General features: G+C 37.8%; 2 protein-coding genes across 2 annotated transcripts; both read right to left on the bottom strand.

Moving 5' to 3' along the window:
- Nucleotides 1–705: 705 nt before the first annotated feature.
- On the bottom strand, nucleotides 706–8,719 carry LOC128133664 (uncharacterized). Its single transcript, XM_052771179.1, has 5 exons — nucleotides 8,492–8,719; nucleotides 7,886–8,158; nucleotides 6,889–7,243; nucleotides 4,122–4,753; nucleotides 706–843 (listed from the first exon to the last, which is right to left on the bottom strand). Exons 1-5 carry the CDS (start codon nucleotides 8,717–8,719, stop codon nucleotides 706–708), a joined length of 1,626 nt encoding a protein of 541 aa, XP_052627139.1.
- A 12,990-nt stretch (nucleotides 8,720–21,709) lies between these two features.
- On the bottom strand, nucleotides 21,710–24,966 carry LOC111891381 (glycine-rich cell wall structural protein 1.0-like). The gene is made up of 4 exons (XM_023887426.1): nucleotides 24,934–24,966; nucleotides 23,563–23,739; nucleotides 22,360–22,388; nucleotides 21,710–21,842 (listed from the first exon to the last, which is right to left on the bottom strand). Exons 1-4 carry the CDS (start codon nucleotides 24,964–24,966, stop codon nucleotides 21,710–21,712), a joined length of 372 nt encoding a protein of 123 aa, XP_023743194.1.
- Nucleotides 24,967–25,709: the final 743 nt, after the last annotated feature.

Below are 25,709 nucleotides of genomic sequence, written 5' to 3'. Positions count from 1 at the left end.
TGCAGGGCTCCTGCAAAGACTTGCCCTTGCAATTGTTCCATAACTTTTTCTTCTCACCACTCACCGTTGGTGGTTCAGGAACATATGTTTCAAGTTCATGATCAACCCCGTGATCTATCAGAGTTTTCACTAGGCACTTGGCGCTATCGAATGTGAGAGGTTTAGCAGCCAAAATGTTTCCTTGAGTTGGGGGTGTCAATCCCCAAATGTACCACCCAATTTTCTTGATTTCTGGGTGACCATCCCAGGACACAGAAGAGCCAGGTCACTGAACCTAGTAGTGTACGCTGCAATTTCGGAACCCTTCATCTTCAGGTCCTACAGCTCGTTCTCCAGCTTTTGCATCTCACCTCTTGGGCATTACTCTGCCAACAATAGCTATTTCAAATTCTCCCAACCCATGGCATTGGCTGCCGGCAGAGTTAGGGATTTAACTCGACTATTCCACCAAGTCAGGGCTCTATCAGTGAAGGTGGTGGCATCGAACTTCACCTTGCTTGCCTCAGGGCACGCACATATCTTGAAGATTGATTCGATATTCTCGAACCAACGAGTTAGGGCAATGATACCTCCATTGCCATCAAAGGATTTGGGTTTCGCGTTCAAAAAATCTTTGTAGGAACACTCCTTCTGGTGTCCCTGACCACCATCAAGATTATGGGGATGGGTACCACTTCCCGATCCGCTACAGTCGCCAGAATTAATCTACAACATCATGGCAGCCACAGCGGCTGTAACTGCTGCCTGGAACATAGCAGGATCGAATTGAGGAGGTGTTGGTTGCGGATTCATTGGAGGGTTGTTGTTCTTTCTGTTGGTTCTCTTCCTGGGAGGCATCTTTCTCTAAAAGATACAAGGGAAAATGACGATAAGCCTCATATACTGATCATGAATCGGATATTTTCGAGCAAGATATATCTTAATCTTACAGCGATAACAGAGATCTACAATAAAGGTTTACTAACATAAACAAGGAATTTCAAGTCCTTAATTTGTTAGGATTAGTACTACTTGTAACAACTCTGTGCAATGTTACAGAGTTATAAAATACTCCTATAGTATTTTAACTATGTTCTTCTTTAGAATTGGATTTGGTGAGTTTTAGACTTGTCGCGCACCACAGTCACTCCTAAATACATGTTGGTCTTATCTCGGACGAATATAGTTGATCAAGTTATATTGACCCCACATATGATTACATAGCTATTCAGGTTTAACCGTAGTGCCCAACTCGTCCTAAATACTTGTATGTAGTTCTTACTATGTTACAACTTTTAGTATGTATGTATACTTGTATACTTCTTCTAAAATAATTATATTTTAAAAGTATACTTTTAGTTTCAGAGCGCTTCGTCCCTTTTTGTGTTTGTAGTTGCATACCATGTAAGGTTCGGTATGCTTAGTTCACTATAAACAATAGTTCTGATACCAATATGTCACACCCCCAAACCGAAAACGGCGGAAACGTTCGGGGGTGGAGGACGTCATGTATAGTATCACAACAATTGCATCATACTAATCAAAGTAAACACAACCATTACATTGAATATATAGGTATTTACATCTGTTTGATACATAGTTTGTATACACCAAAAGTATAGTAAAAATATAAAAGACGTGAATCTATATGCTCCATCTTCTCAAAAGCTGTGGGAGTACGCGTCTACTGATTTCTAGAGAATACAAGCGATTTTTGAAAAAGATTATCAGCATTAAGCTGCTGAGTTCATAAGCATCTTTTATAATGGAAATCTGTTAAAGAATCAGTGAAAAATGCTTGTATGTTCTCAAGAAATCCAATATTTTCTTAGTATTGAAAAGTAGTCTTAACCCTAAGACCAAAGTGTATGTTTGTTACCGAATTCTATAATTGTATATGAAAATCCCTGGATATCACCAGTAATGTAAAGTAATGTATTGTATATACACCCTGGCTAACACCAGTATGTATAGTATGTTCTTGTATGAAAACCATGTTTACCATCAGTATGTATTGTCTATTCTTGTATAAAAACCCTAGCTGCCGCTAGTAATGTATAGTAGTTTTATTACTTAAAATAAAACCATGTGTTTGTATCCCTGGAATCCTCCAGTGTAGTGTACTATAATTCTATTAATTAAAATAAACTATTTGAAGAATTGAAATCCCGTAAACAAATGGTTATTTTATACAATTGTGAGTTTGTATAACCATGCTTGATATGACCTAGTGACCTCTACGACGGTCTTCAGGCGTCGGCGTTATGATATTTGTCACCCCAGGCATGCCTGCCTAATCGTAGCTAGAGGTTCAGGTGTGAGATTGTCAGTCCTGAATAGATCTATTCTCAAATCTCACGCTCTCTCTCCAGGAGACTCTGGTTATACTATGATAGGATTTAGCCCGTACCCCTAAGGGTATAATTGAAGTGATGTCTCACAACCCTGTATTAACTAGTTTACGTGTAACGTAATGTTCACTTATACTTGAATCTATACATATGTGTTGTAGAGTATAAATAATTATACTTAAATAATTATTTAGTATGGTACTCTTGAATTTAGAAAGTATTAGTGTATACCATAAACTATATCTGTCATAGTTTATATGATTGTAAATGTATAACCTTGAAGTTGTAAAACTGTGTATTGAATTCCAAAACTATACCTATTATAGTTTGCATGTCTGTTAAGTACTCAGTTCATGTATTTTTCTGAAACTATGCAATTGTAGTGGTAAGTTGAAAACTTCCATTATGCTCATAAAGTTACAAAAGGGATAAAAGTATCAAGGTGCTCTCATAAAATGTTATGATTTACCAGTTGTATCAATTGCAATAGTTTATAATCTGTTTGAAAGTATGTGTATAAAAACACATAAATCCTTGTATTTTTCTTGTATCCCCCAGGAAACATTAAAAACGGTAAAAGTAGGGGTATGAAATCACTGATGATTCACATCCTCCAAGATCGGCATCTGAGAATGCTTCGACAAAGAATCCTAACTTGGTTGGGTACCATAGGTCGAGCGAAGAAGTTCGCTTCAGGTATCGAAAGATATTCTTCACATCTAGCAGGTGGGGTTCGCGTGGATTAGCTTGAAACCTAGTACAATAGAAAACAGAAAACATTATGTCTGGTCGACTTGTTGTTAGATACATTAGCGACCTTATTATTTGACGATAAAGGGTCATGTCAGTTGCCGGTTTGTCCAGAGAAGGTGTTCACTTTGTGCCAAACGCTATAGGAAGCTTCACTTTTGAATCTCCCAGCATTCCAAACTTGGTCAGCAATGTCTTCGTGTAAGCCTCTTGATTAATAAAAATACATTCAGGACCCTGTCTAATATTCAAGCCAAGGAAAAATTTAATCAGACCCATTGATCTCATTTCAAATTTAGTCTCCATCAACTTCCTAAATTCAGCTGTTAAGCTAGGATTTATGGAGCCGAAGATGATGTCATCGACGTAAATTTGAACAATCTTAAGGTGGTCACCCTTTTTCTTTCAAAAGAAGGTTGGGTCAACCGAACCTTGCTTAAAATTGGACATTTAAAGAAATCTAGTCAGAGTTTCATACCATGCCCTTAGTGCTTGCTTGAGACCATAGACTGCCTTGTCCAGAATGTAGTAGTGACCTGGATACTTCTCGTTCACAAAACTCAGTGGTTGTTCAACATACACCGTCTCTTCTAGTACTCCATTTATGAAGGCACACTTCACGTCCATTTGGTATACTTCAAAGCTCTTGTGTGTAGAATAGGCAAGAAAAATTCGAACTGACTCCAGCCCAGCTATGGGAGCGAAGGTCTCTTCATAATCAATGCCTTCTTCATAACAATAACCTTTCACAACCAATCTTTCCTTTTTGAGAATTATGTTTCCTTCCTTGTCCTTTTTGTTCCTGAAAACCCACTTAAGACCAACCACGGAACCATCCTTTGGAGTTGGAATCAGTCTCCACACTTTGTTTCGCTCGAACTCATTGAGTTCGTCCTGCATGGCCTGTACCTAATCAGAATGATCGAGTGTAGTGTTGATCGTCTTCGGTTCAACCTTGGAAATGAACGAATTAAACATGCAAAATTCCACTTTAGAGAATAGTGCAGTTTGTTTCGCTTTCAGTTGAGAGCGTGTGAGAACTTTTTCTGATGGTTTACCAATAATTTGTGTTTGAGGATGATCTTTGGTCCATTTGGTGAGTGGTGGGTAATTAGGATCATAAGAGGGATCTAGTTCAGAATCCACTTCTTCGAGTTCTGATTGAATATCATCATCGTTTGAATTTTCATTCTCTCCCTCGAACGATGATACTTCCTCTGGTTCAGGCTTAGAATACTTTCCCTGGACTTGGCTTTCGGTTGATGATGATGGATTCTCCCCCTGGAATGATGAATCTTGGTTATTTGGAGGATATGAACCCTCCCCCTGAACATAAGAACTATCTCTGGGAGGTTCGCATGAGTTAGATTGTTTGTCTGCTTGAGGTTGTTGATCTGCCATTTTCTTTGTAGTGTCAACGATTAACTTCTTCAGTTGATCTACCTTGTTTTCTACATCTTTAGATTCAGAGTGAATGGCCGTTTCTGGTTCCTCAAATAACAACATATACTGTTCAAAGAGATTTGAAATGGGTATCGTAACTTGACCAGAAATGGGAAATATTTCCTCCACTGATCCTTCGGTTGCCTTCAGTTTCTTGACATAGTTATCATCGAAGGTAACATAATAGGTCTCCTCTATTTTCTTTGAACTCTTACTGAGAACTCTATATGCTTTAGAGGTTAAGGAATAACCCAGAAAGATTCTTTTGTCCGCTTTGACATCAATCTTGTTTCGTTGCTCCTTTGTATTGAAGATAAAGCATCTTGATCCGAACACGTGGAAAAACTTTACATTGGGCTTTCGGTTGTTCAAGATCTCATAGGGAGTGATTGAGAAACGTTTGTTGAGATAAGATCTGTTCTGTGTAAAACAAGCAGTAGCAATGGCATCATCCCAGTAGTATAGAGGTAGAGAAGCGAAGTTCAACATGGTTCGGGCTGCTTCACATAGAGATCAGTTTCGTCTTTCGACAATTCCATTCTTTTGTGGAGTATATGGCGCTGAAAAGATGTGAGTGGTTGCTTTCTCTACAAGAAAATCTTCAAAGTCTTTGTTCTTGAACTCCAATATGTTGTCGCTTCTTATGTTGTGAACTACGTTTCGTAGTTGAACTTCTATCTGTTTGATAAAGAGTTTAAGTTTGGGAGTGGCCTCTGATTTTTTCTTTAAAAAGAACAACTAGGTAAACCAAGAAAAGTCATCCACTATGACAAGTATGAACTTGTTACCGCCCATGCTTTCGATTGAAGAAGGACCACATAAATCAATGTGTAGTAATTCGAGTGGTTCAATAACTTTTGTGTTGATTCGAGAAGGATGACTCCGCCGACTTTGCTTTCCCATTTCACATGCGGCACACATGTGTTTTTTATCGAACTTTAGAACAGGAAGACCTCGAACGTGATCCCCAAGCACCAGTTTGTTGATGTCTTTAAAATTGAGATGGGAGAGTCTTCGGTGCCAAAGCTAACTTTCATCTGAATGAGCCTTTAATAGCAAGAAAACTGTTGGTTTTCCTCGTATGGATTGAGACTTAAAGGGTACATCTCTCCTTTTCGCTTTGATTTCAGCAAAATGTTGTTCGTCTTCTTTTCAATAATCTATGAGCCATCGTCATCGAACGAAACCTTTAATCCAGTGTCGACCACCAGTTGAGAAACACTGATGAGGTTGTGTTGTAGACCTTCAACGTACGCCACTTTTTGTATTGAAAAATCACCATTGGTAATCATGTCATTGCCTTTGATTGTGCCAAAAGAATTATTACCATACTTGACACATCCACTATCTTGAAGTGACGGAAATTCCCTCAGTTCCTCCTTTCTTCCTATCATGTGACGCGAGCATCCACTGTCTATATACCATTCATCATCGAACTGCTCGTCACGCATAATCTGCAAAAATTATGCAGATTTAGGAAACCAAAGTTTCTCAGGTCCTTGTGAGCCTTTTACATAACAGGTAATAGCATGGGAAACATCGATCATAAAGGTTCTTTTTATTAGAGTTGTCTCATTTTTTCTTTTTATGGTAAAAACTTTGATTTTATTAGATTTGAACATTTCAGATTCAATTTTTGATTTGACGTCAACAATCTTTCGATTCTTCACTTTGGAATCAAACGTCGTCTTCTTTTCAACTTTTGGAAAGAGCTTTCCTTTACCTTTTCTGTCATTTTGTGAATGAGAAATGAGAAGGATGAGATTTGGGAGAAGTATAAGACTTTTGATGATTTCCCTTACTTGGTTGGGAGCCGAAACTACCTTCCCTTTGGTTCCTCTCAATGGTTGATTTAGGACCGAAACCATCCTTTCGGTTTCTCACACATTGAGGACCGAAACTTCCTTTTTGGTTGTCGTCCATCTGATGAAACTTCTCTTTTGGTTGCCTTGACTTTGAGGACTGAAACTCTTCTTTCGGTTGTCTTGACTCTAAGGACCAAAACTCTTCTTTTGGTTGTCTTGACTCTGAGGAATATGAGGAGGTGAGTTTGTTTTTGTTTCTTCTTTTGGCTTAGAAGCTCTTTCATAGCGAACGTAATTAGGATTTTGAGATCGCCAAAACTGCTTCCTTTCAGTGTGATTCTTCTTGTATCTCAAATTTACTTGATGCTTTCTGTCTGACACTTTTTTTGGAGTTTTATGCATGTTGCCCTTTCGCTTTGGTACTTGAGCATGACTTCCGCTCTTTAGAGAAGAGGTTTCGCTTGACATCTTGACTAGTTCGTCTGACTCAATTTTAGTACCACTTGTACTTGGCACATCAAATCGAGTAGGATCATTAAGTGGTTCTGCCACATACCTACCTTTCACTCTCCATGATATTTTCTGAGATAGACCTTCTGTTTCATCAGCATTATCTATTGATGCTAACCATAAAAAATCATTGCAGCCATCGGCACTATCTTCTTCTACTAATGTCGTTAGTTCGGCTGTTTTTTGCTGTGTAACTCCTTGAACTATGTAAACTTGATTTGGAGTTGTTTTTACCTTTTGATATACAACAGCTTTTGCCTTGAGGACTTTAGTCTTGTCTTTTGTTGAGCGAGTGAACTCAACAGAATTTTCAGAAATAAGATTTTTATTTGTTTTGGATTCGCTCTTGAAAAATTCAGAACATTCCACCTCATCTTCTATAGATATTTCACTCATATCATCATCCTCATTGAATTCAGAAGTGTTTTCAATATCAATTTTATTTTCTGAACTCAACTTGGCATTTACAGAGTCAAATTTATGTATAGTTTCGGTGTTGATCTTTAGTTTGTCATTTTCATCCAACAAAATTTTGAGCATGTCCTTATGGTCTTTTGACTTTATAAACAACTCTATTTTTTCAAGACCGATTTTGCAGGAGGGAGAGATATCATCACAAGAAACAACGTTTTCACAGTTGTATGCATCGGCATCGATTTCATCCTCCTTGAACTCAAGGAAAGGCAAAATCATACGATGTATCTTTTTTCCTATATCACAATTAAGATGCTGCTGAGTAATGTTGGAATAGAATCTTTTAGCAATTAAACAAAAAACATTCCATTTTTTCAAAAGCTTTAAATTATCTCTTTGCAAATAAATTGTTTCATCCCAAGACCTAATCAACTCCTTCTCCTTTTTCTCTATCCAAATACGCATTTCCTCACTCTTCGATGTTACCCTACTGAGTTGATCAGATAGGTTAGAGTTTGTGACGCGAGTTTGAGATAAACTACCACTTATACTAGAAATTTTTGATTTTAATCTAGTTAGTTCCTTTTCATAGTTTGTGATGGGGATATTTAAAGAAACAAGAATAGATTGTACCTTCTTGATCAACTCATTGCATTCATTGATCTGCACATTGACAGGTTTTGCTGCAAAACACCTATCTTCTCGCTCTTTCGCTTCGTCTCGTCCCTTATCGGTGGTATAACCTCTCATTTGTGACACCTCAGAAGTCACCATCAGACACTTTCTAGTAACTTGTTCTTCTTTCACCAACAAAGCCCTGCCATGAGTGGGCTTCCTCACTTCCTCATCTTCAGAATCAGTCGACCAAACTTCAACACCGCCAAATTCATCATCAACTGTATTCCCCTGCACAATTAAAGCATTAATTGTGTTATGAGATCCAACTTTCTTTTTCATGATTTCATCCAATCGACGTAAGAGGCTCGCTTCCTCGTCGTCATCTTCATTCTTTTCAGACTTCTTTCTTAACATTCAATCTTTGGCAAAGTGATTTTTTCCTCCACAATAGTGACAGTTAAAGCCTGAGTCACCACCAACTTTTGTTTCCTTCTTTGGTTCCTCAGACTGAGGAACATTCTTCGGTTCTTCCTTCACCTTCTCAACACTGTAGCTTCCCTGCCAGTTTCGGTTCTTGTTGGCTGGGAACCTTATTTTGATGAACTTCTTGGGATTGGACACCATCAATGCAAAATCTTCACTTGTTAGATCATACTCAGAAAGATCTAAGTCTACTTCTTTTTCAACAACATTCTTTCCTTTTGAGATTAGAGCTAATGACCCCATGCTAGAAACCACGTTCGTTTCTTTAGATACTTCACTCTCATGTGACTTTAATATTCCCACTAGCTTTGCAAGAGAGTAAGCCTTGAATTGTTCGTGTGCCTTCACAGTGGACACCACAACCATCCTTTCGGTTCTAAGGCCATTCATAAATATGACCTTTTGTTCAATGACTTTCCTTTCTATCCCATGTTTTATCATTTTACTAAGGAGATGATTAAAGCGATCGAAAGCTTGAATAAGCTTCTCTTCAGGCTTCTGCTTCAAGTCACCAAATTCCGAGAGCAATAAAGTTAGGATGGAATGCTCAAGATCTTCATCTGTGGAATATAGTTCCTTCAACCTATCCCATATCTCCTTCGCTGTTGTGCATGAACTCACCAATCGAAACATGTATGATTCTAAAGCAAACCTAATCATCCTTAAGGCTTTGATGTTGCACTGAAACTTCTCTTTCCCATCTTGGGGAATGTCTTTCACATCGCTAACGAGTTGATTATACTGCTTTTGAGTTTTGACAGTTCTTGAAGTGCTAGAATGAGTGAATGGACCAACTGTTATCGCCTCCCAGATCAAGTATCCATTGTCTTCTGAACCAATCACGTAGTCTTCAAAGTGATGCGTCCAGACCTCATAATCTTGAGTGTATAGTATGGGAAATCTCGTCGTCGATCCAATGTTGTTGGAGATATTGATTGAGTTTGACTGGGAATCATCCATGGACATGACGATGTTTGTTTAAAAACCACTTAAAGATCAGACTTGTAAATAACGTTAGGGTAAGATAGATTTAAAGAACTACGTCAATAGATAATGACGGCTCTAACAAGATCGATTTAAAGAACTACGTCAAAGCGGAAAAACCCTAAGATCTTCTTCGACAGAAGAGATGTGTATGGATTACATAGTCTCCTGCTCTGATACCAAATGTTGAGTTGAAAAACTCTTTGATCGATTAGATCTTCAACAGGTTAAACAACAAAAGAGAAAAAGCAAACACAGAATAACACAAGCTGGAATCAAATAATGCTTAATGATTCAAAGTAGTCACGCCTCATCAGAGCTCGATAAAGAACTTCCACTGTAGAGGCGAGCTAGGGTTTGTAGTACAATAATGAGAAATAATAAGAACGCCCTTCTAAGCATGCATGCATGCATCTTAAATACTAAACCCTAATAAAACAATCACGGTTGGATAGGCCCAAACCGGATAACAAAACTGAGCCAAGGACCGAGCCCAATGACACAACACATTCCGACCCAACATGACTTTATGTTGAATATTTAAAACTTTATGACTTCATTTTATTTGTATTTTTTAATTTCATTTTAAAATTTGTTGCTTATTAAATGGGTTATACAGGTTGGGTTTGACCCACTAAACCACAAACCCATATACTTATATGAGTTATATTGGTTGGGTTGGGTTGATGTTTTCAACCCACCAACCCATATATAATATGGGTTGGGTTGGATCAATGTATTTTGACCTACCAACCCGCCAACCCCAACCCAACCCAATTGCCAGGCCCAGCTGGCGGTGCTTGAAGGCGGCGGTGCTCCGGTGGATGAGGACGATTGTTCTCATACTCTCTCTAAGGAATTGAAGAATGAAAGAAGAATATGATTTTAAATATGTCTAAGGTTGTAAGAGTATTAAAGGGTTGATGATTTTTTATATGTGGATTGGGTTCATAAATTTCTTATATTAGACAAAGTATTTTAAAAAATCATGCATCAGTTATATATATATATATATATATATATATATATATATATATATATATATATATATATATATATATATATATATATATATATATACCATCTAAAAAAAATATACTACTTAATCATTATCTAATAATTAGATTTATTAAAGGCAGTTAAAAGGTGTTTTTAATTATTAAAATGTGTTTTTTAGTATAGATTGTGTTTCTAGTAAATGAGGGTGTTTATTTAGTCATTCCCATTTTGAAATCTTGTCCTGGAGGGAGAAATTAAAGACGTGGAAAATTTTAGGATTTACGTTTTAGGGGGATTATTTTTTCAACGAAACTTTTTTAAAATTATAATTTTGAAATCATTATAAGGCTTAGATTTTTAGAGGAAATTTTCGGGGGAGTTTTTATAGTGAAATTTTTTTGAAGTTATTTATTTTCAAACATAAAAATTAATTTTGTTTCTATAATTTTGATAATATTATATATTTATACTACGGAATTTTAAATTATAGTTTATTTTATCATTGAATATTCTCAAAGTATATATAAAATCAATCTTGAAAAGCCAAATATGATAATGAAATTTATAACTTATATATATATATATATATATATATATATATATATATATATATATATATATATATATATATAGTAATGCATGTGGGTATGGGTATAATGGTAAAATGTGGGGTGATGGAGGTAGGGTAATATAGGGTAGGCTTAAGGTTGGGGTTGGGTGAGCATGTATGTGTAGGTATGAGGGTAGGGGTTATGGTGGGTGTGGGTGGATGGTGTAGGTTATATTTAGTGAGGGTAGGTATGGGGAGTGGGGTGTGGGTATGGATACGGATATAGGGCGAGGTGGATGGTGGTATACGTAGGGGTAGGGTAGAGTTGGGTGGTTAGGTAAGGGTTGTAGAGGTATAAGAGATGTAAGAGGAGCATGTTATGGGGAAGGCGTCAACATTGGTGTATCTTATATAGGGCGAGGTGGGTGGTATATCTTATATAGGGCGAGGTGGGTGGACCTGAGATGTGGGTGTGGATGGTGTGGGTATGGTGTGATTGGTGGTATCGGTAGGGGTAGCGTTAGAGCTGGGTTGTTGGTGTGGGTTGTATATGTGGAAGAAGTGTATGTGGTGGGGTAGGCATCATCATAGGCTTGTGATATTGGGAATATATGTACGGGTGCAGAGGTATAGGTTTAGAAGAGGTGCATGTGGTGTGGTAGGCGTCAGCATAGACTTATGCCTTAAGGCTAAAAGCTTTATTCGTATGGCTTAAGGCTTATAGCTTATAGCAATGTTAGAAGCCTTGATATTTAAGCCCTAATTGAAAAAGTTTTAAGTGCTAATCCTTAAGCATTAATCCCTAAGCTATATTCCATGACATATGAGCCCTAAGCTCCATTCCCTAAGCTTTAAAATTGTAACTCTATACACCCGAATCCATAAGTCATAAGCACTAACCCCCAACCCTTAAACCTTGGGCCATAAGCCCTAAGCTATAAGCCTTAAGCAACAAGTCATAAGATATAAGCCCTTAGCCATAAACCTTAAGCATTAAGCCATGAGATATAAGCCAAAATCCCCAAGCCATAAGACTTTAAGCCCTAATTCATAAGTAATAAGCCCTAAGCCATAAATCACAAGCACTAATTCCAAGCCTTAAGCCATATCCCTTGGTACAAGCCCTAATTCCTAAGCATAAGCCATATGACTTAATCCAAAACTTATAATTCATAATCTATATTCCATACACCTTTAAACTTAATACATATGCATTAATTTTTAATCCCTACAACACAATCCATAAGTTATAAGCCATAAGACTTAATCCCTAAGCTATAGCTCATAAGTTATTAGCTTTAATCTTTAAGATCTTATGCTAATACGTAATGTCACACCCCGAAAACCAAAGGCGGAAACATTTCCGGGGTTCACTCCACGTTGAGTATCAAATCCAATGCACATAGTAATCAAAGTAAACAACCATTACATTACATTACATATATATGAAAGTTTACATTTGTTCAAAAGTAAATTGTACAAGTGTGATACATATTATATGACCAAAACGAGACGAGTCTTCTAGACGCTCCATCTTCACCAAAAAAAATCACTGGGTACCTGTCTAACGCGGACCTGAGAATACAAGCAGTTTGAAAATCAGCATAAAGCTGGTGAGTTCATAAGATGTTTGTTTTCTGAAAATGTACGAGTTTCCTTTAGTTTTCCGAAAAGGTTTGTTATCCAAGAAAATCCCATATTTTCTTATGTAAAGTTAGTTTAGTTAACCCTTGTAACCAATTCGATTATGAGTTGTATTTTACCCCAGGAAAATCCCATATTTTCCTAATTGCAAGACCAGTAGAATATCACGGAGTATAGTTTAATACATAAAACTATATATCTCGAATCATGGGATTACTATCCCGAATTAGATATAGATTACTTTGATATACGTGACTGTAGATGGAGAGTAGTTTGAAAACCATGGGACTAACTTCCCGTACGTGACACAAAATAGTTTGATATACTTGAAAAGATAGATTGAAATCCATGGGACTACCATCCCGGACTAGACACAAGATAGTTTGATATACATATAAACATAGATTGGAAACCATAGGACTATCATCCCGAACTAGATATAGATTCCTAACCATGGGTCTATCACCCCGTGTTAGATATAGTTTCAAAACCATGGGATTAGCATCCCGTATGAGATATAGTTGAAAACCATGGGATTAGCATCCCGTATAAGATATAGTTGAAATCATGGGATTAGCATCCCATACTAGATACAAGTTGGAAACCATGGGATTATCATCCCGAACTAGATATAGAAACTATAACAGAAAGTAGATATGAAATGGAATCAAATTCAAAACCAAACCCAAACCTAAACCGTGAATAATCTTATATTAATACGTATTATGAGTCGGGTAACCATGCTGATACGACAACGAGACCTCCTTGACGCTTGTCTGACGTCGGACGATATCCAGAAGTTGTCACCCCAGGCGTGCCCGCCTAACTGTAGCTATCAGTTAAGGTGTGGGATTGTCAGTCCCGAATAGATCTATTCACAAATTCCTCGCTCTCCCTCTAGGAGACTCTGGTTACACTTCCGGGGAGGATTTTGCTGATAACCCAAGGGTAATGACGAAACTCACAAACTAGTACTAAACTATTCATAGGGTCTCATACGATATGAAACATACAAAGACTATGAAACATAATACGATGAATATAGATACTTACAATGAAACTATCTGACAATACATTCATACGAACAGAGATAAACTAAACCACACATAGTTTATCTAATAACTTTATATATAACAGTATGTGATTAAACGAGAACTAAAGAACCCCAAATTATTCCCATAATAATTTGATTAGTTAGATTATTTACTTAACTGAAATTCATATAGTTGTAGTTGGTAAATCATCCCTTATGCTCAGCATAATACATAAGGGGTAATAATATTTATAAGTTTGCCAGATAATTATTGAAATACATCAATGTTTTGATTTGAAAACATTTATAGTTTGCTTGTATTCCCCCCCTGAAAACATTGAGAAACCATTGAAAAAGGGTAGGTGTATGAACTCACAGTTTAACGTAGGGTTCGAGTGTTAACGGATGCCCTGAACGCCACTGGTCCCTATTAATCATGTGATGACACATAATTAAGTTAGAACTAAGGTGTTTCATGCTTAAACATGATGGGGAAAACACCCTTAGGGTTTGGAACTACTAAGAATAAGTGTCACATGATCCAAGATAATGATCTATGCAAGTTTAGGGCCAAATATGGGCATTTGAGTGAGTGTATGGCCTTGGAAGTGAGTGTGCGGCTGGGGTGTGCGGCCATAAGGGTGTGTGAGGCTGCACACATGTGTGTGCGGCCGTATAGAGTGTGTGTGCGGCCGTACACATGAGTGTGCGGCCGTACACTCCTCTTGTGAGTCCATATGAAGTGTTTGCTCTTCACTAAGGAGATTTGAATGTGTGCTGCCCCCTCATGAAGGTGTGCGGCCATACACCTTCAAGGGACCATGAATATGATGAACATGATATGTTTTAAGGCTTGGGATTCAAGTGTTTACCAATAATTAGCTTGAAGATGAACTAGATCACAAATATGAGGCCTTCAAGGTGTTCTTGGTTGAAGCTTTAGAGAAAGAAAGTAGAGAGAGGGTAAGGATCATCCAAGTGAATGAATGAAGAGGGTATCCATCGATATATAGGTTTGGGTGTGAGGCTAGAGGGTGTGCGGTTGGGTGTGCGGCCGCAGACATGGGTGTGTGGCCGTACACACAAGAGTGTGGCCGCACACACCTCTTTTGGTGTGTTTGATCCGATTTCATGATGCAAAACACTTTCCAACTCCTCCAAACACCCATATCTAGACTATATTATGTCCAAAACACGCATATGGAACCACAAGATTTACAAAGGATGATGAATTCAAGATTTAAAGCCAATACGCTGACCAATTACATAGGATGAAAGTTTCGGGTTGTTACATCATCCCTCCGTTAGAGGGAATTTCGTCCCGAAATTCAGAATTAAGATACAATTCAAGGATTTGGAAAGAGATGCGGGTACTTCTACTTCGTTGAGTCTTCGCGCTCCCAAGTGAATTCCGGTCTCCGCTGGGCGTTCCAGCGAATCCTCATTATCGGGGCGTGTCTTTGTTTTGTACATTGACTCTCTCAATCCATGATCTCAATTTGTTCTCCCATGGAGATTCCGACCCTTGATAACTTCGGTCTCCTCAAAGGAATCACTAGGGTTTCGTCAGGTAGATACTTCTAAGGATTCGAGACGTGAAGTACCGGATGGATATTACTAGGTTCTGAGAGTAGCCAGAGTTTGAAGGTTACGAAATCGATTCTACAAGTATCACGAAGGGTCTAATATATCACGACGAAAGTATTTTACACTTCCCAAAGTGTATCATGCTTTTCTGGGATACAGCCATCAACAGGACACACGCTCCAACAGGAAAGCACATCTTTATGGAGCCGGGTAGCTAAGGGTTTGATGGCTTTAGAAGAAATTTATGGGTAAGTCTACGATATTAGTCGATGGGACCCAAGAATCGACAGGTTTCTATGGGTATTTCAGGTGCCGACTAATTCCCTATCGCCTTAGTTGTTGGAAAGTTCACGGGTATGACGGCTTTGCTTAGCTACATGATCAAGGAAAATGATTTGACCGGAAGGGTACCACTACTAACCCGTAGTGATCATATCAATTCTTGGTCACCGTCTTGGACACGTCTTTCTTACTGAGGTTTGGTTACGAGGTAGTTCAAGAGATTAGGTCGATGTGGGACTAGGATAGACGTTTGGAAGGAATTCTCAGGAATCCTTCGGGAAAGACATTTAGGGAAAAGAGTTGCCGACTTCCCGTTTTCCGATGATCATAGGAACGAGGAATGCATGGCAATTTTTATCGGAAAAACTTCTTGAGCTTTAAAGCATGAAATGATACGAAGGTTTGATGCTGAAGATCACGAGAGTCGGGTCGGGGAAAAGATCTAGACAGGCGACCCTTTTGAAACCAAGGATAACAACATGAATGAGACTCGGTCATTACATGTCAAACATAGCATCAAAGTATTTCGTGAAAAGTTTCTCATTTAAATCGAATGGAAGAGAATAATCCTCCGGACTGAGAATACGATCTACTAGTACAAAGTTAGCGTTCTCTATCTCACTGGTTACTCATCTCAACAGTGCACATTTTCGGTTACTAACGAAGGATTGAGTTTAGAAAGATGTTCGAATGGATAGATAACAGGTTTCCCTTTTAGTGCTAAAATCAAAAAGAGTTGCAGGTATAAGAGTTGTCAAAGAAGAGTATACCTGCGGAGACAGTGGGATCAGTAGTTGTCTCTTCTCGTCCTATTGCTAGGACTCTTCCGGTGTTGCCAGTTGTTGCTGCTTTGGGGCAATTTCTTTTGAAGTGCCCTACTTCGCCGCAACTATAGCAGGTTGGACTGATTCCCGTTCCGGATGATTGGTTTGTTGATTTGGCTGGTTTTCTGCAGGTTCGAGCAAGATGGCCCTTCTTGCCACATTTTTCACAGATCCTTTTGCGACATGGACCAGGAATACGGTGATGGTAGTTGCATTTACCGCACCAAGGAAGGGTACCGGTGTATCCACTGGTAGGAGTTTGGGCCGTGGAACCGACAGCTGAAACAGCAACAGGGGCAGTAGCAGCATGGACTGCTACTGTTTGCTGTTTCTTAAAAGAACCTTGCGTACTTTGGGCCTTCCGCTTGTTCCAGAATTTATTTTTGCTTCCACCTCCACTAGTGACTGGCTCGGGAGTGGTAGCCTCCTCATCAGAGTTGTCTTCGTGATCGATCAAGGTTTGCGCAAGACATTTAGCGCTGTCATAGGTGTCTGGCTTCGCAGCCAAGACATTCCCTTTTGTTGGCTGGGTCAAACCCCAGATGAACCTCTCAATCTTTTTACTCTCCGGGGTAACCATTCCCGGACAGAGTAACACCAGGTCATCGAATCTTGAGGTATAAGCGGCTATGTCGGAACCCTTCATCTTTAGGTTCCAGAGTTCGTGTTCTAGTTTCTGAATTTCACCCCGAGGGCAATACTCTGCAAGTAGAAGCTCCTTCATAGCTTCCCAACCCATAGCATTTGCTACAGGTAGAGTTAGGGATTTGACTCGGCCGTTCCACCAAGTCAGGGCTTTGTCAAGGAAGGTGCAGGCGGCGAACTTTACTTTGTCAGACTCCGAACAGGCACATATTTCGAAGATTGATTCGACTTTCTCGAACCATCAGGTGAGGGAAATGACACCTCCAGTGCCATCAAAGGATGTGAGCTTCGCGTTCATGAAGTCTTTATAGGAACCCTCTTTTCGGTGTCCCTGACTATTCTCTTGATTTTGGTTTTGAGTATCACCTCCCGAACCACCAGAACCACTGGTGTTCATTTGAGACATTGCAGCTGCCACCGCGGCGGTAACAGCTGCCTGAAATACCACGGGGTCGATTTCAGGAGGAGGTGGTGGCGGAGGGTTGTTGGTGTTTCTCGAGCTAGGTCTCTTCCTTGGAGGCATCGTGATCTAAAAAGATCAGGAAATAGAGGATCATAAGTCCTCTGAATTGGACCAAGAGATATGGAACATAGGATATCTCATCAAGACGGATATAGCATCATATTAAGCGATAAAGCAGGAAAGAGTTATCAAGACAGATAATTTTATCGCTAAAGGAATGATCAAGGAACAACGCGTATACGAGGACTTCTACTAAGGATTGGCTCGAGAAATACTCCCATAGTATTTCATGATTCGTTGCAACGACGAATCGTTGTTTGGGGCATTGGGTAAGTTTTAGGTATGTTGCGTACCACAGTCACTCCCAAGCACATGTTGGCCCTGTCTCGAATAAATATAGTTCCCCAGGCTATATTGACCCTAGACACGACTACATAACTGCCCAGGTTTAACCGCAGTGTACAACACCCATTTACTTATGTTCTGTTCTACTTGTAGTTACGGATCTCGACGGTTCGGTATACTTGTATACTTTTGAAAATACTTATAGTTTGAAGATACTTTTAATTCAGAGCACTGAGGCCCTTTAGTGTTTATAGTTTTATACCATGTAAGTTTTGGTATACTCCATTCACTATAAACAAGGGCTCTGATACCAATCTGTCACACCCCGAAAACCAAATGCGGAAACATTTCCGGGGTTGACTCCACGTTGAGTATCAAATCCAATGCACATAGTAATCAAAGTAAACAACCATTACATTACATTACATATATATGAAAGTTTACATTTGTTAAAAAGTAAATTGTACAAGTGTGATACATATTATATGAACAAAACGAGACGAGTCTTCTAGACGCTCCGTCTTCACCAAAAAAAAATCACTGGGTACCTGTCTAACGCAGACCTGAGAATACAAGCAGTTTGAAAATCAACATAAAGCTGGTGAGTTCATAAGATGTTTGTTTTCTAAAAATGTGAGAGTTTCCTTTAGTTTTCCGAAAAGGTTTGTTATCCAAGAAAATCCCATATTTTCTTATGTAAAGTTAGTTTAGTTAACCCTTGTAACCAATTCGATTATGAGTTGTATTTTACCCCAGGAAAATCCCATATTTTCCTAATTGCAAGACCGGTTGAATATCACGGAGTATAGTTTAATACATAAAACTATATATCTCGAATCATGGGATTACTATCCCGAATTAGATATAGATTACTTTGATATATGTGACTGTAAATGGAAAGTAGTTTGAAAACCATGGGACTAACTTCCCGTACGTGACACAAAATAATTTGATATACTTGAAAATATAGATTGAAATCCATGGGACTACCATCCCGGACTAGACACAAGATAGTTTGATATACATATAAACATAGATTGGAAACCATGGGACTATCATCCCGAACTAGATATAGATTCCTATCCATGGGTCTATCACCCCATGTTAGATATAGTTTCAAAACCATGGGATTAGCATCCCATATGAGATATAGTTGAAAACCATGGGATTAGCATCCCGTATAAGATATAGTTGAAATCATGGGATTACCATCCCGTACTAGATACAAGTTGGAAACCATGGGATTATCATCCCGAACTAGATATAGAAACTATAACAGAAAGTAGATATGAAATGGAATCAAATTCAAAACAAAACCCAAACCCAAACCGTGAATAATCTTATATTAATATTTATTTTGAGTCGGGTAACCATGTCGATACGACAACGAGACCTCCTTGACGCTTGTCAGACGTCGGACGATATCCAGAATTTATCACCCCAGGCGTGCCCGCCTAACTATAGCTAGCAGTTAAGGTGTGGGATTGTCAGTCCCGAATAGATTTATTCACAAATTCCTCGCTCTCCCTCCAGGAGACTTTGGTTACACTTCCGGGGAGGATTTTGCTGATAACCCAAGGGTAATGATGAAACTCACAAACTAGTACTAAACTATTCACAGGGTCTCATACGATATCAAACATACAAAGACTATGAAACATAATACAATGAATATAGATACATACAATGAAACTATCTGGCAAGACATTCATACGAACAGAGATAAACTAAATCAGACATAGTTTATCTAATAACTTTATATATAACAGTATGTGATTAAACAAGAACTAAAGAACCCCAAATTATTCCCATAATAATTTGATTAGTTAGATTATTTACTTAACTGAAATTCATATAGTTGTAGTTGGTAAATCGTCCCTTATGCTCAGCATAATACATAAGGGGTAATAATATTTATAAGTTTGCCAGATAATTATTGAAATACATCAATGTTATGATTTGAAAACATTTACAGTTTGCTTGTATTCCCCCCCCCCCCCCCCTGAAAACATTGAAAAACCATTGAAAAGGGTAGGGGTATGAACTCACATTTTAACGTAGGGTTCGAGTGTTAACGGATGCCCTGAACGCCACTGGTCCCTATTAATCATGTGATGACACATAATTAAGTTAGAACTAAGGTGTTTCATGCTTAAACATGATGGGGAAAACACCCTTAAGGTTTGAAACTACTAAGAATAAGTGTCACATGATCCAAGATAATGATCTATGCAAGTTTAGGGCCAAATATGGGCATTTGAGTGAGTGTATGGCCTTGGAAGTGACTGTGCGGCTGGGCTGTGCGGCCAGAAGGGTGTGTGAGGCTGCACACATGTGTGTGCGGCCGTACAGAGTGTGTGTGCGGCCGTACACAGGAGTGTGCGGCCGTACACTCCTCTTGTGAGTCCATATGAAGTGTTTGCTCTTCATTAAGGAGATTTGAATGTGTGCTACCCCCTCATGAAGGTGTGCGGCCGTACACCTTCAAGGGACCATGAATATGATGAAGATGATAAGTTTTAAGGCTTGGGATTCAAGTGTTTACCACTAATTAGCTTGAAGATGAACTAGATCACAAATATTAGGCCTTCAAGGTGTTCTTGGTTGAAGATTTTAGAGAGAGAAAGTAGAGAGAGGGTAAGGATCATCCAAATGAATGAATGAAGAGGGTATCCATCCATATATAGGTTTGGGTGTGAGGCTAGAGGGTGTGCGGTTGTGTGTGCAGCCGCATACATGGGTGTGTGGCCGTACACACAAGAGTGTGGCCGCGCACACCTCTTTTGGTGTGTTTGATCCGATTTCATGATGCAAAACACTTTCCAACTCCTCCAAAGACCCATATCTAGACTATATTATGTCCAAAACATGCATATGGAACCACAATATTTACAAAGGATGATGAATTCAAGATTTAAAGCCAATACGCGGACCAATTACATAGGATGAAAGTTTCGGGTTGTCACACGTAAGCCCTAAGTCATATGTTATACACCATAAGTAATAGGTAATAAGTCATAGGATATAAGCATTAATCCATAAAACCCTAAACCCTAAACCATAAGCCTTAAACCATCAACCATAAGCCATAAAAAAACAGCAATAAGCCATAATACATAGGTTGTAAGACCTAATCCATATGCCTTACGCCATAAGACCTGGACCATAAGACTTAAGACTTAAGCCATTATTTATAAGCCACATCCCCACAACTTTAAGCACTAATCCATAAGTCATCAACCTCAAGATACAAATTAAGGAATGAGCCCTAAGTGCTAAGCCCCAAATCATAGTCTATAATTTTCACCAAATTGATTAGTTTCTTCCCCTAGTCTATCCTCCCTTGCCACGTGGTCATCTTGTGTTTCCTTCAAAAAAAAATTTCCCAAAATGTTCAAATTCATATCCTACAACCAAATGTATGTATGTAAACCCTAACTCATACGACCTACTTCATGACCCTTAAGCTATAAGCCTTAAGACTTAAGCAATAACTCATAAACCATAAGCCCTAAGTCATAATCCATAAACCATGGGTCATAAACTATAAGCCATAAACCATAAACAATAAGGTCATCCCTACCCCATACACCCACCCCACCCAACCTCAATAACCATATATCCCCACCTACAAACCCACACATGCATCTTACCTTATCCTAAATCCTTATATCCACCAACCCCTACCTAAACCCACCTCTACTTTTATGTACACCCGTACGTACATCTTACTTTCAACTTTAACCCATAATATTGTCCTACTTTCATTTATAACTTATAATAGTATCCAACTTTCATTTATAACCTATAATAGCATGATACTTTCGTTTTTAGCCCATAATGGAATCTTACTTTCAACTTTAACCCATAATAGTGTCCTACGTTTATTTTAACCCATAATAGCATTCTACTTTAAGCTTTAACCTATAATAGCATCCTACCTTCGTTTTTAAACATAATGACATCTTACTACTACCTTGTCCACCACTACCACCACCACCTATGCCACCGCCACCACCATCATCACAACTAATATATCACCACCATCACCATCATTTGCATTACCACAACCGTGACCTCTTATCCCAGTGTTGCCACCACCACCACTATCACCACCATTACCACCACCTTCCCTGTCAACACCACCACCATACCACTTATGGGATTACGGTTATATCACAACAGTTCAACCTGGTTTTGAAGAAACCTTCCAGTTCAATTTGCTCTAGAACTTAAAATAAAATGGTTGTTGTTGAACCGCTCTCGTCTTCGGTTTCCGGTTCAATCGGTTCACCGGCTGGTTTGAACCGGATTTTAAATCAATGCTTGTGACTTATGTGTTATATATTAGGGTTTACAATTTAGGACTTCGACATAGGGCTTTTGATTTATGATACAATCTTATAATTTAAACTATTTAATAAAATCCAAATTATAAAATAAAATAATAAAGTTAATAAAAATTAAATTAAATCTAATAAGTGGAACTTTTTTTTTCTTCAGATTCTATTTTCCCTAAGCCATAAATCACAAGCTATAATTCCAAGCCTTAAGCCCTATCACTTTGTCCAAGCCCTAATTCCTAAGCATAAGCCGTATATCATAATCCAAAAGTTATATGTCATAATCTGTAATCCATACACCTTAAACCTTAATCCATATACATTAATTGTTAATCCCTACAACACAATCCATAAGTTATAAGCCATAAGACTTAATACCTAAGCTATAGGTCATACGTTATTAGCTTTAAGCTTTAACATCTTACACTAAGACGTGAGCCCTAAGTCATATGTTATACACCATAAGTAATAAGTAATAACTCATAGGCTATAGGCATTAATCCATAAAACCCTAAACCCTAAACCATAAGCCTTAAACCATCAACCATAAGCCATAAAAATAATCAATAAGCCATAATACATAGGTTGTAAGACCTAAGCCATATGCCTTACGCCATAAGGCCTGGACCATAAGACTTAAGACTTAAGCCATTATTTATAAGCCACATCCCCACAACTTTAAGCACTAAGACATAAGTCGTCAACCTCAAGATACAAGTGAAGGAATGAGCCCTAAGCTCTAAGCCCTAAGTCATAGTCCATAATTTTCACCAAATTAATTAGTTTCCGCCCCTAGTCTATCCTCCCTTGCCACGTTGTCATCTTGTGTTTCCCTCTAAAACCTTTTTCCAAAAATGTTCAAATTCATATTCTAAAACCACATGTATGTTTGTAAAACCTAAACCTAATCCCTAAACCCTAAGCCATAATCCCCAATCCATAGGCCTTATGCCTTACGCCTTGAACCCTAACCCATACGACTTACGTCATGACCCTTAAGCTATAAGCCTTAAGACTTCAAAAATAACTCATAAACCATAAGCCCTAAGTCATAATCCTTAAACCCTATGTCATAAAATATGAGCCCTAAACCATAAATAATAAGTGTCATCCCTACCCCATACACCCACCCTACCCAACCATAATAACCACATATCCCCACCTACAAACCCAAACATGCATCTTACCTTATCTTAAATCCTTATATCCACCAACCCCTACCTAAACCCACCTCTACCTATATGTACACCCATACATACATCTTACTTTCAAATTTAACCCATAGTATTATCCTACTTTCATTTATAGCTTGTAATAGCATCCAACATTCATTTATAACCTATAATAGCATGATACTTTCATTTTTAGCCCATAATGGAATCTTTCTTTCAACTTTAACCTATAATAGCATCCTACGTTTATTTTAACCCATAATTGCATTCTACTTTCAACTTTAACTTATAATAGCATCCTACTTTCATTTTTAAACATAATGGCATCTTACTACTACCTTGTCCACCACTACCACCACCACATATGCCACCGCGACCACCATCATCACAACTAATCTATCACCACCATCACCATCATTTCTACTACCACAACCATGACCTCTTATCCCAGTGTTGCCACCACCACCACTATCACCACCATTACCACAACCTTCCCCGTCAACACCACCACCATACTACTTATGGGATTACAATTCTATCACAACAGTTCAACCTGGTTTTGAAGAAACCGTCTAGTTCAATTTGGTCTAGAACTTACAATAAAATGTTTTTTGTTGAACCGCTCTCGTCTTCGGTTTTCGGTTCACTCGGTTCAACCGGCCGGTTCGAACCGGTTTTTATATCAATGCTTGTGACTTATGTGTTATATATTAGGGTTTACAATTTATGACTTAGGCATAGGGCTTTTTATTTTTGATACAATCTTATAATTTAAACTTTTTAATAAAATCCAAATTATGAAATAAAATAATAAAAATAATAAACATTAAATTAAATCTAATAAGTGTAACTTTTTTTTGTTTTCCAAATTCATTATGAAAAGTTATATTAATTTCATCTTCCATTGAATTTTGATTTCATTGTTGCTGAAATAAGGTAAAATTAAGTTATAATTTTAACTTCTTTGCTGTTAATTCACATCTTTGTTTTTTCCATTTTATGGAATGTTTCATGATATAGAGGTTGTCATATTGATTTTTAAAGGTTTTGTTGTCATTTATGTTTTGATATGGATGTTTGTGATGTAGATTTCTTTGGTGATGATATATACTGAATAATGCCCTTAAGGTGTTTGAGATAATGTCTAAAAGAAATGTAGTTCCAAATTAAACACTTTGGATTAATGCGTTGGTTACATATTTTGGCCTGCTAGCTGATAAGTTGAACTCTGAATGGGGTTATCCTTTATGATATCTTTAATTTCATATTTTAAAAGTAGCATATATTTTAATTTAATTACCAAGAAAAGTCACAACACCTTTCACATTACAAAAAATGAAAAAAAAAACAAAACAAAAACAAAAACAAAAACAAAAACTAAAACAATGACAAGTAAGAACACGAAGCCTTAGTTTATTACAATAGCATTGGTTGTTGGGAAATGAAGAATATTGGTTCCTTAATATCCTGATTTATTTATATGGCTGAATGGTGTAAATGTAATTGAATTTTGTAGGGTTCTTATTAGTTTAGTCTTGGCTATCCTACATTCTTTTCTATTACAAATTTACAAGATTGTAATTTAGTTTTTTTACTAATGAGGAAAGGACCGTCCTCTAGAAGGATTCATTTGAAATGGGATGGGATTTCTCCTGAGGAGCATATTGATGCATTTTGAGTTGATGAGCAAATAATCAACAATTTATTACAGTCACTTCTTTGAGTTCTTTCAGCATCTTCATTTTGTTATTATAGCAAAAGGTTATGGATTTGTGGCTATGAACAACTCTTTGACCGCTGGAAATTAGGGCTTTATATGTTTATGAAGTAATATGTTTTTGAGTAAATTACACGAATGGTCCCTATCGTTTGGAGTAATTTGCGTGTTTGGTCCTTAACTTATTTTTTTAACTCAGAAGGTCCATACTATTTGTTTTTGTTATGCGCTTGGTCCCTACTGTTTGTTTTTGTTACGCGCTTGGTCCATGTCTTATCTAAAAAGAATATTATTTAAATAGGGAAAATTGGTGGGGTAGGTAAGTTAAGATGAAAGGGGTGAGGTTGGGGGTGTGTTTATTTAAATAAATTAAAAAATCAAAGTCAAAATAGTCTTTTTAGGTAAGATAGGGACCTAGTGTGTAACAAAAACAAACAATATGGACCTTTCAATTAAAAAAAATAAGTTTGAGACCAAATGCACAAATTACCCTAAACCATAGGGACCATCTGTGTAATTTACTCTATGTTTTTTAAGCAAATACTATGTTTAGTAGTCGAATAAAAAATGAATTAAAGTGGTTATTAATTGACTTCAAATAATTTAATCAAAACTAGATGAGGGATCCCGCTTTGCGGGATATGGATTTGTTAGAAGTTACTGGTCAATTGTTTTGATTATTCTGGGAACAATCGTCATTTCACATTTCTCATTTCATTTCCCCTAGCAATTGTAAGGAATAAATGTTGAAAAAGTTAAAACCCTATA

The sequence above is a fragment of the Lactuca sativa genome, chromosome 4, assembly GCF_002870075.4.
Source record: "Lactuca sativa cultivar Salinas chromosome 4, Lsat_Salinas_v11, whole genome shotgun sequence".
NCBI lineage: Eukaryota > Viridiplantae > Streptophyta > Magnoliopsida > Asterales > Asteraceae > Lactuca > Lactuca sativa.
Note: the sequence above shows the minus strand (reverse complement) of the source record. Positions and strands in the feature narration are given on the sequence as shown.

Bases quoted from the DNA above. Each gene is read 5' to 3' on its own strand.
- LOC128133664 (XM_052771179.1), bottom strand. From the start codon at position 8,719: ATGGTTGTGGTGTCCACTGTGAAGGCACACGAACAATTCAAGGCTTAC. The intron at 7,244-7,885 runs GTACAATCTATT...GAATTCAATGAG, and splicing joins GCAATGAGTTGATCAAGAAG to GATGATGATATGAGTGAAAT. The intron at 844-4,121 runs GTTCTCACACGC...TGTATCTTTTAG, and splicing joins TTGGTAAACCATCAGAAAAA to AGAAAGATGCCTCCCAGGAA.
- LOC111891381 (XM_023887426.1), bottom strand. From the start codon at position 24,966: ATGAAGATGCTGAAAGAACTCAAAGAAGTGACT. The intron at 22,389-23,562 runs GTAGTAGTAAGA...ATTGTGTTGTAG, and splicing joins TGGTGGTAGTGGTGGACAAG to GGATTAACAATTAATGTATA. The intron at 21,843-22,359 runs GTTTAAGGTGTA...TGGTGTTGACAG, and splicing joins ATTAATGTATATGGATTAAG to GGAAGGTGGTGGTAATGGTG.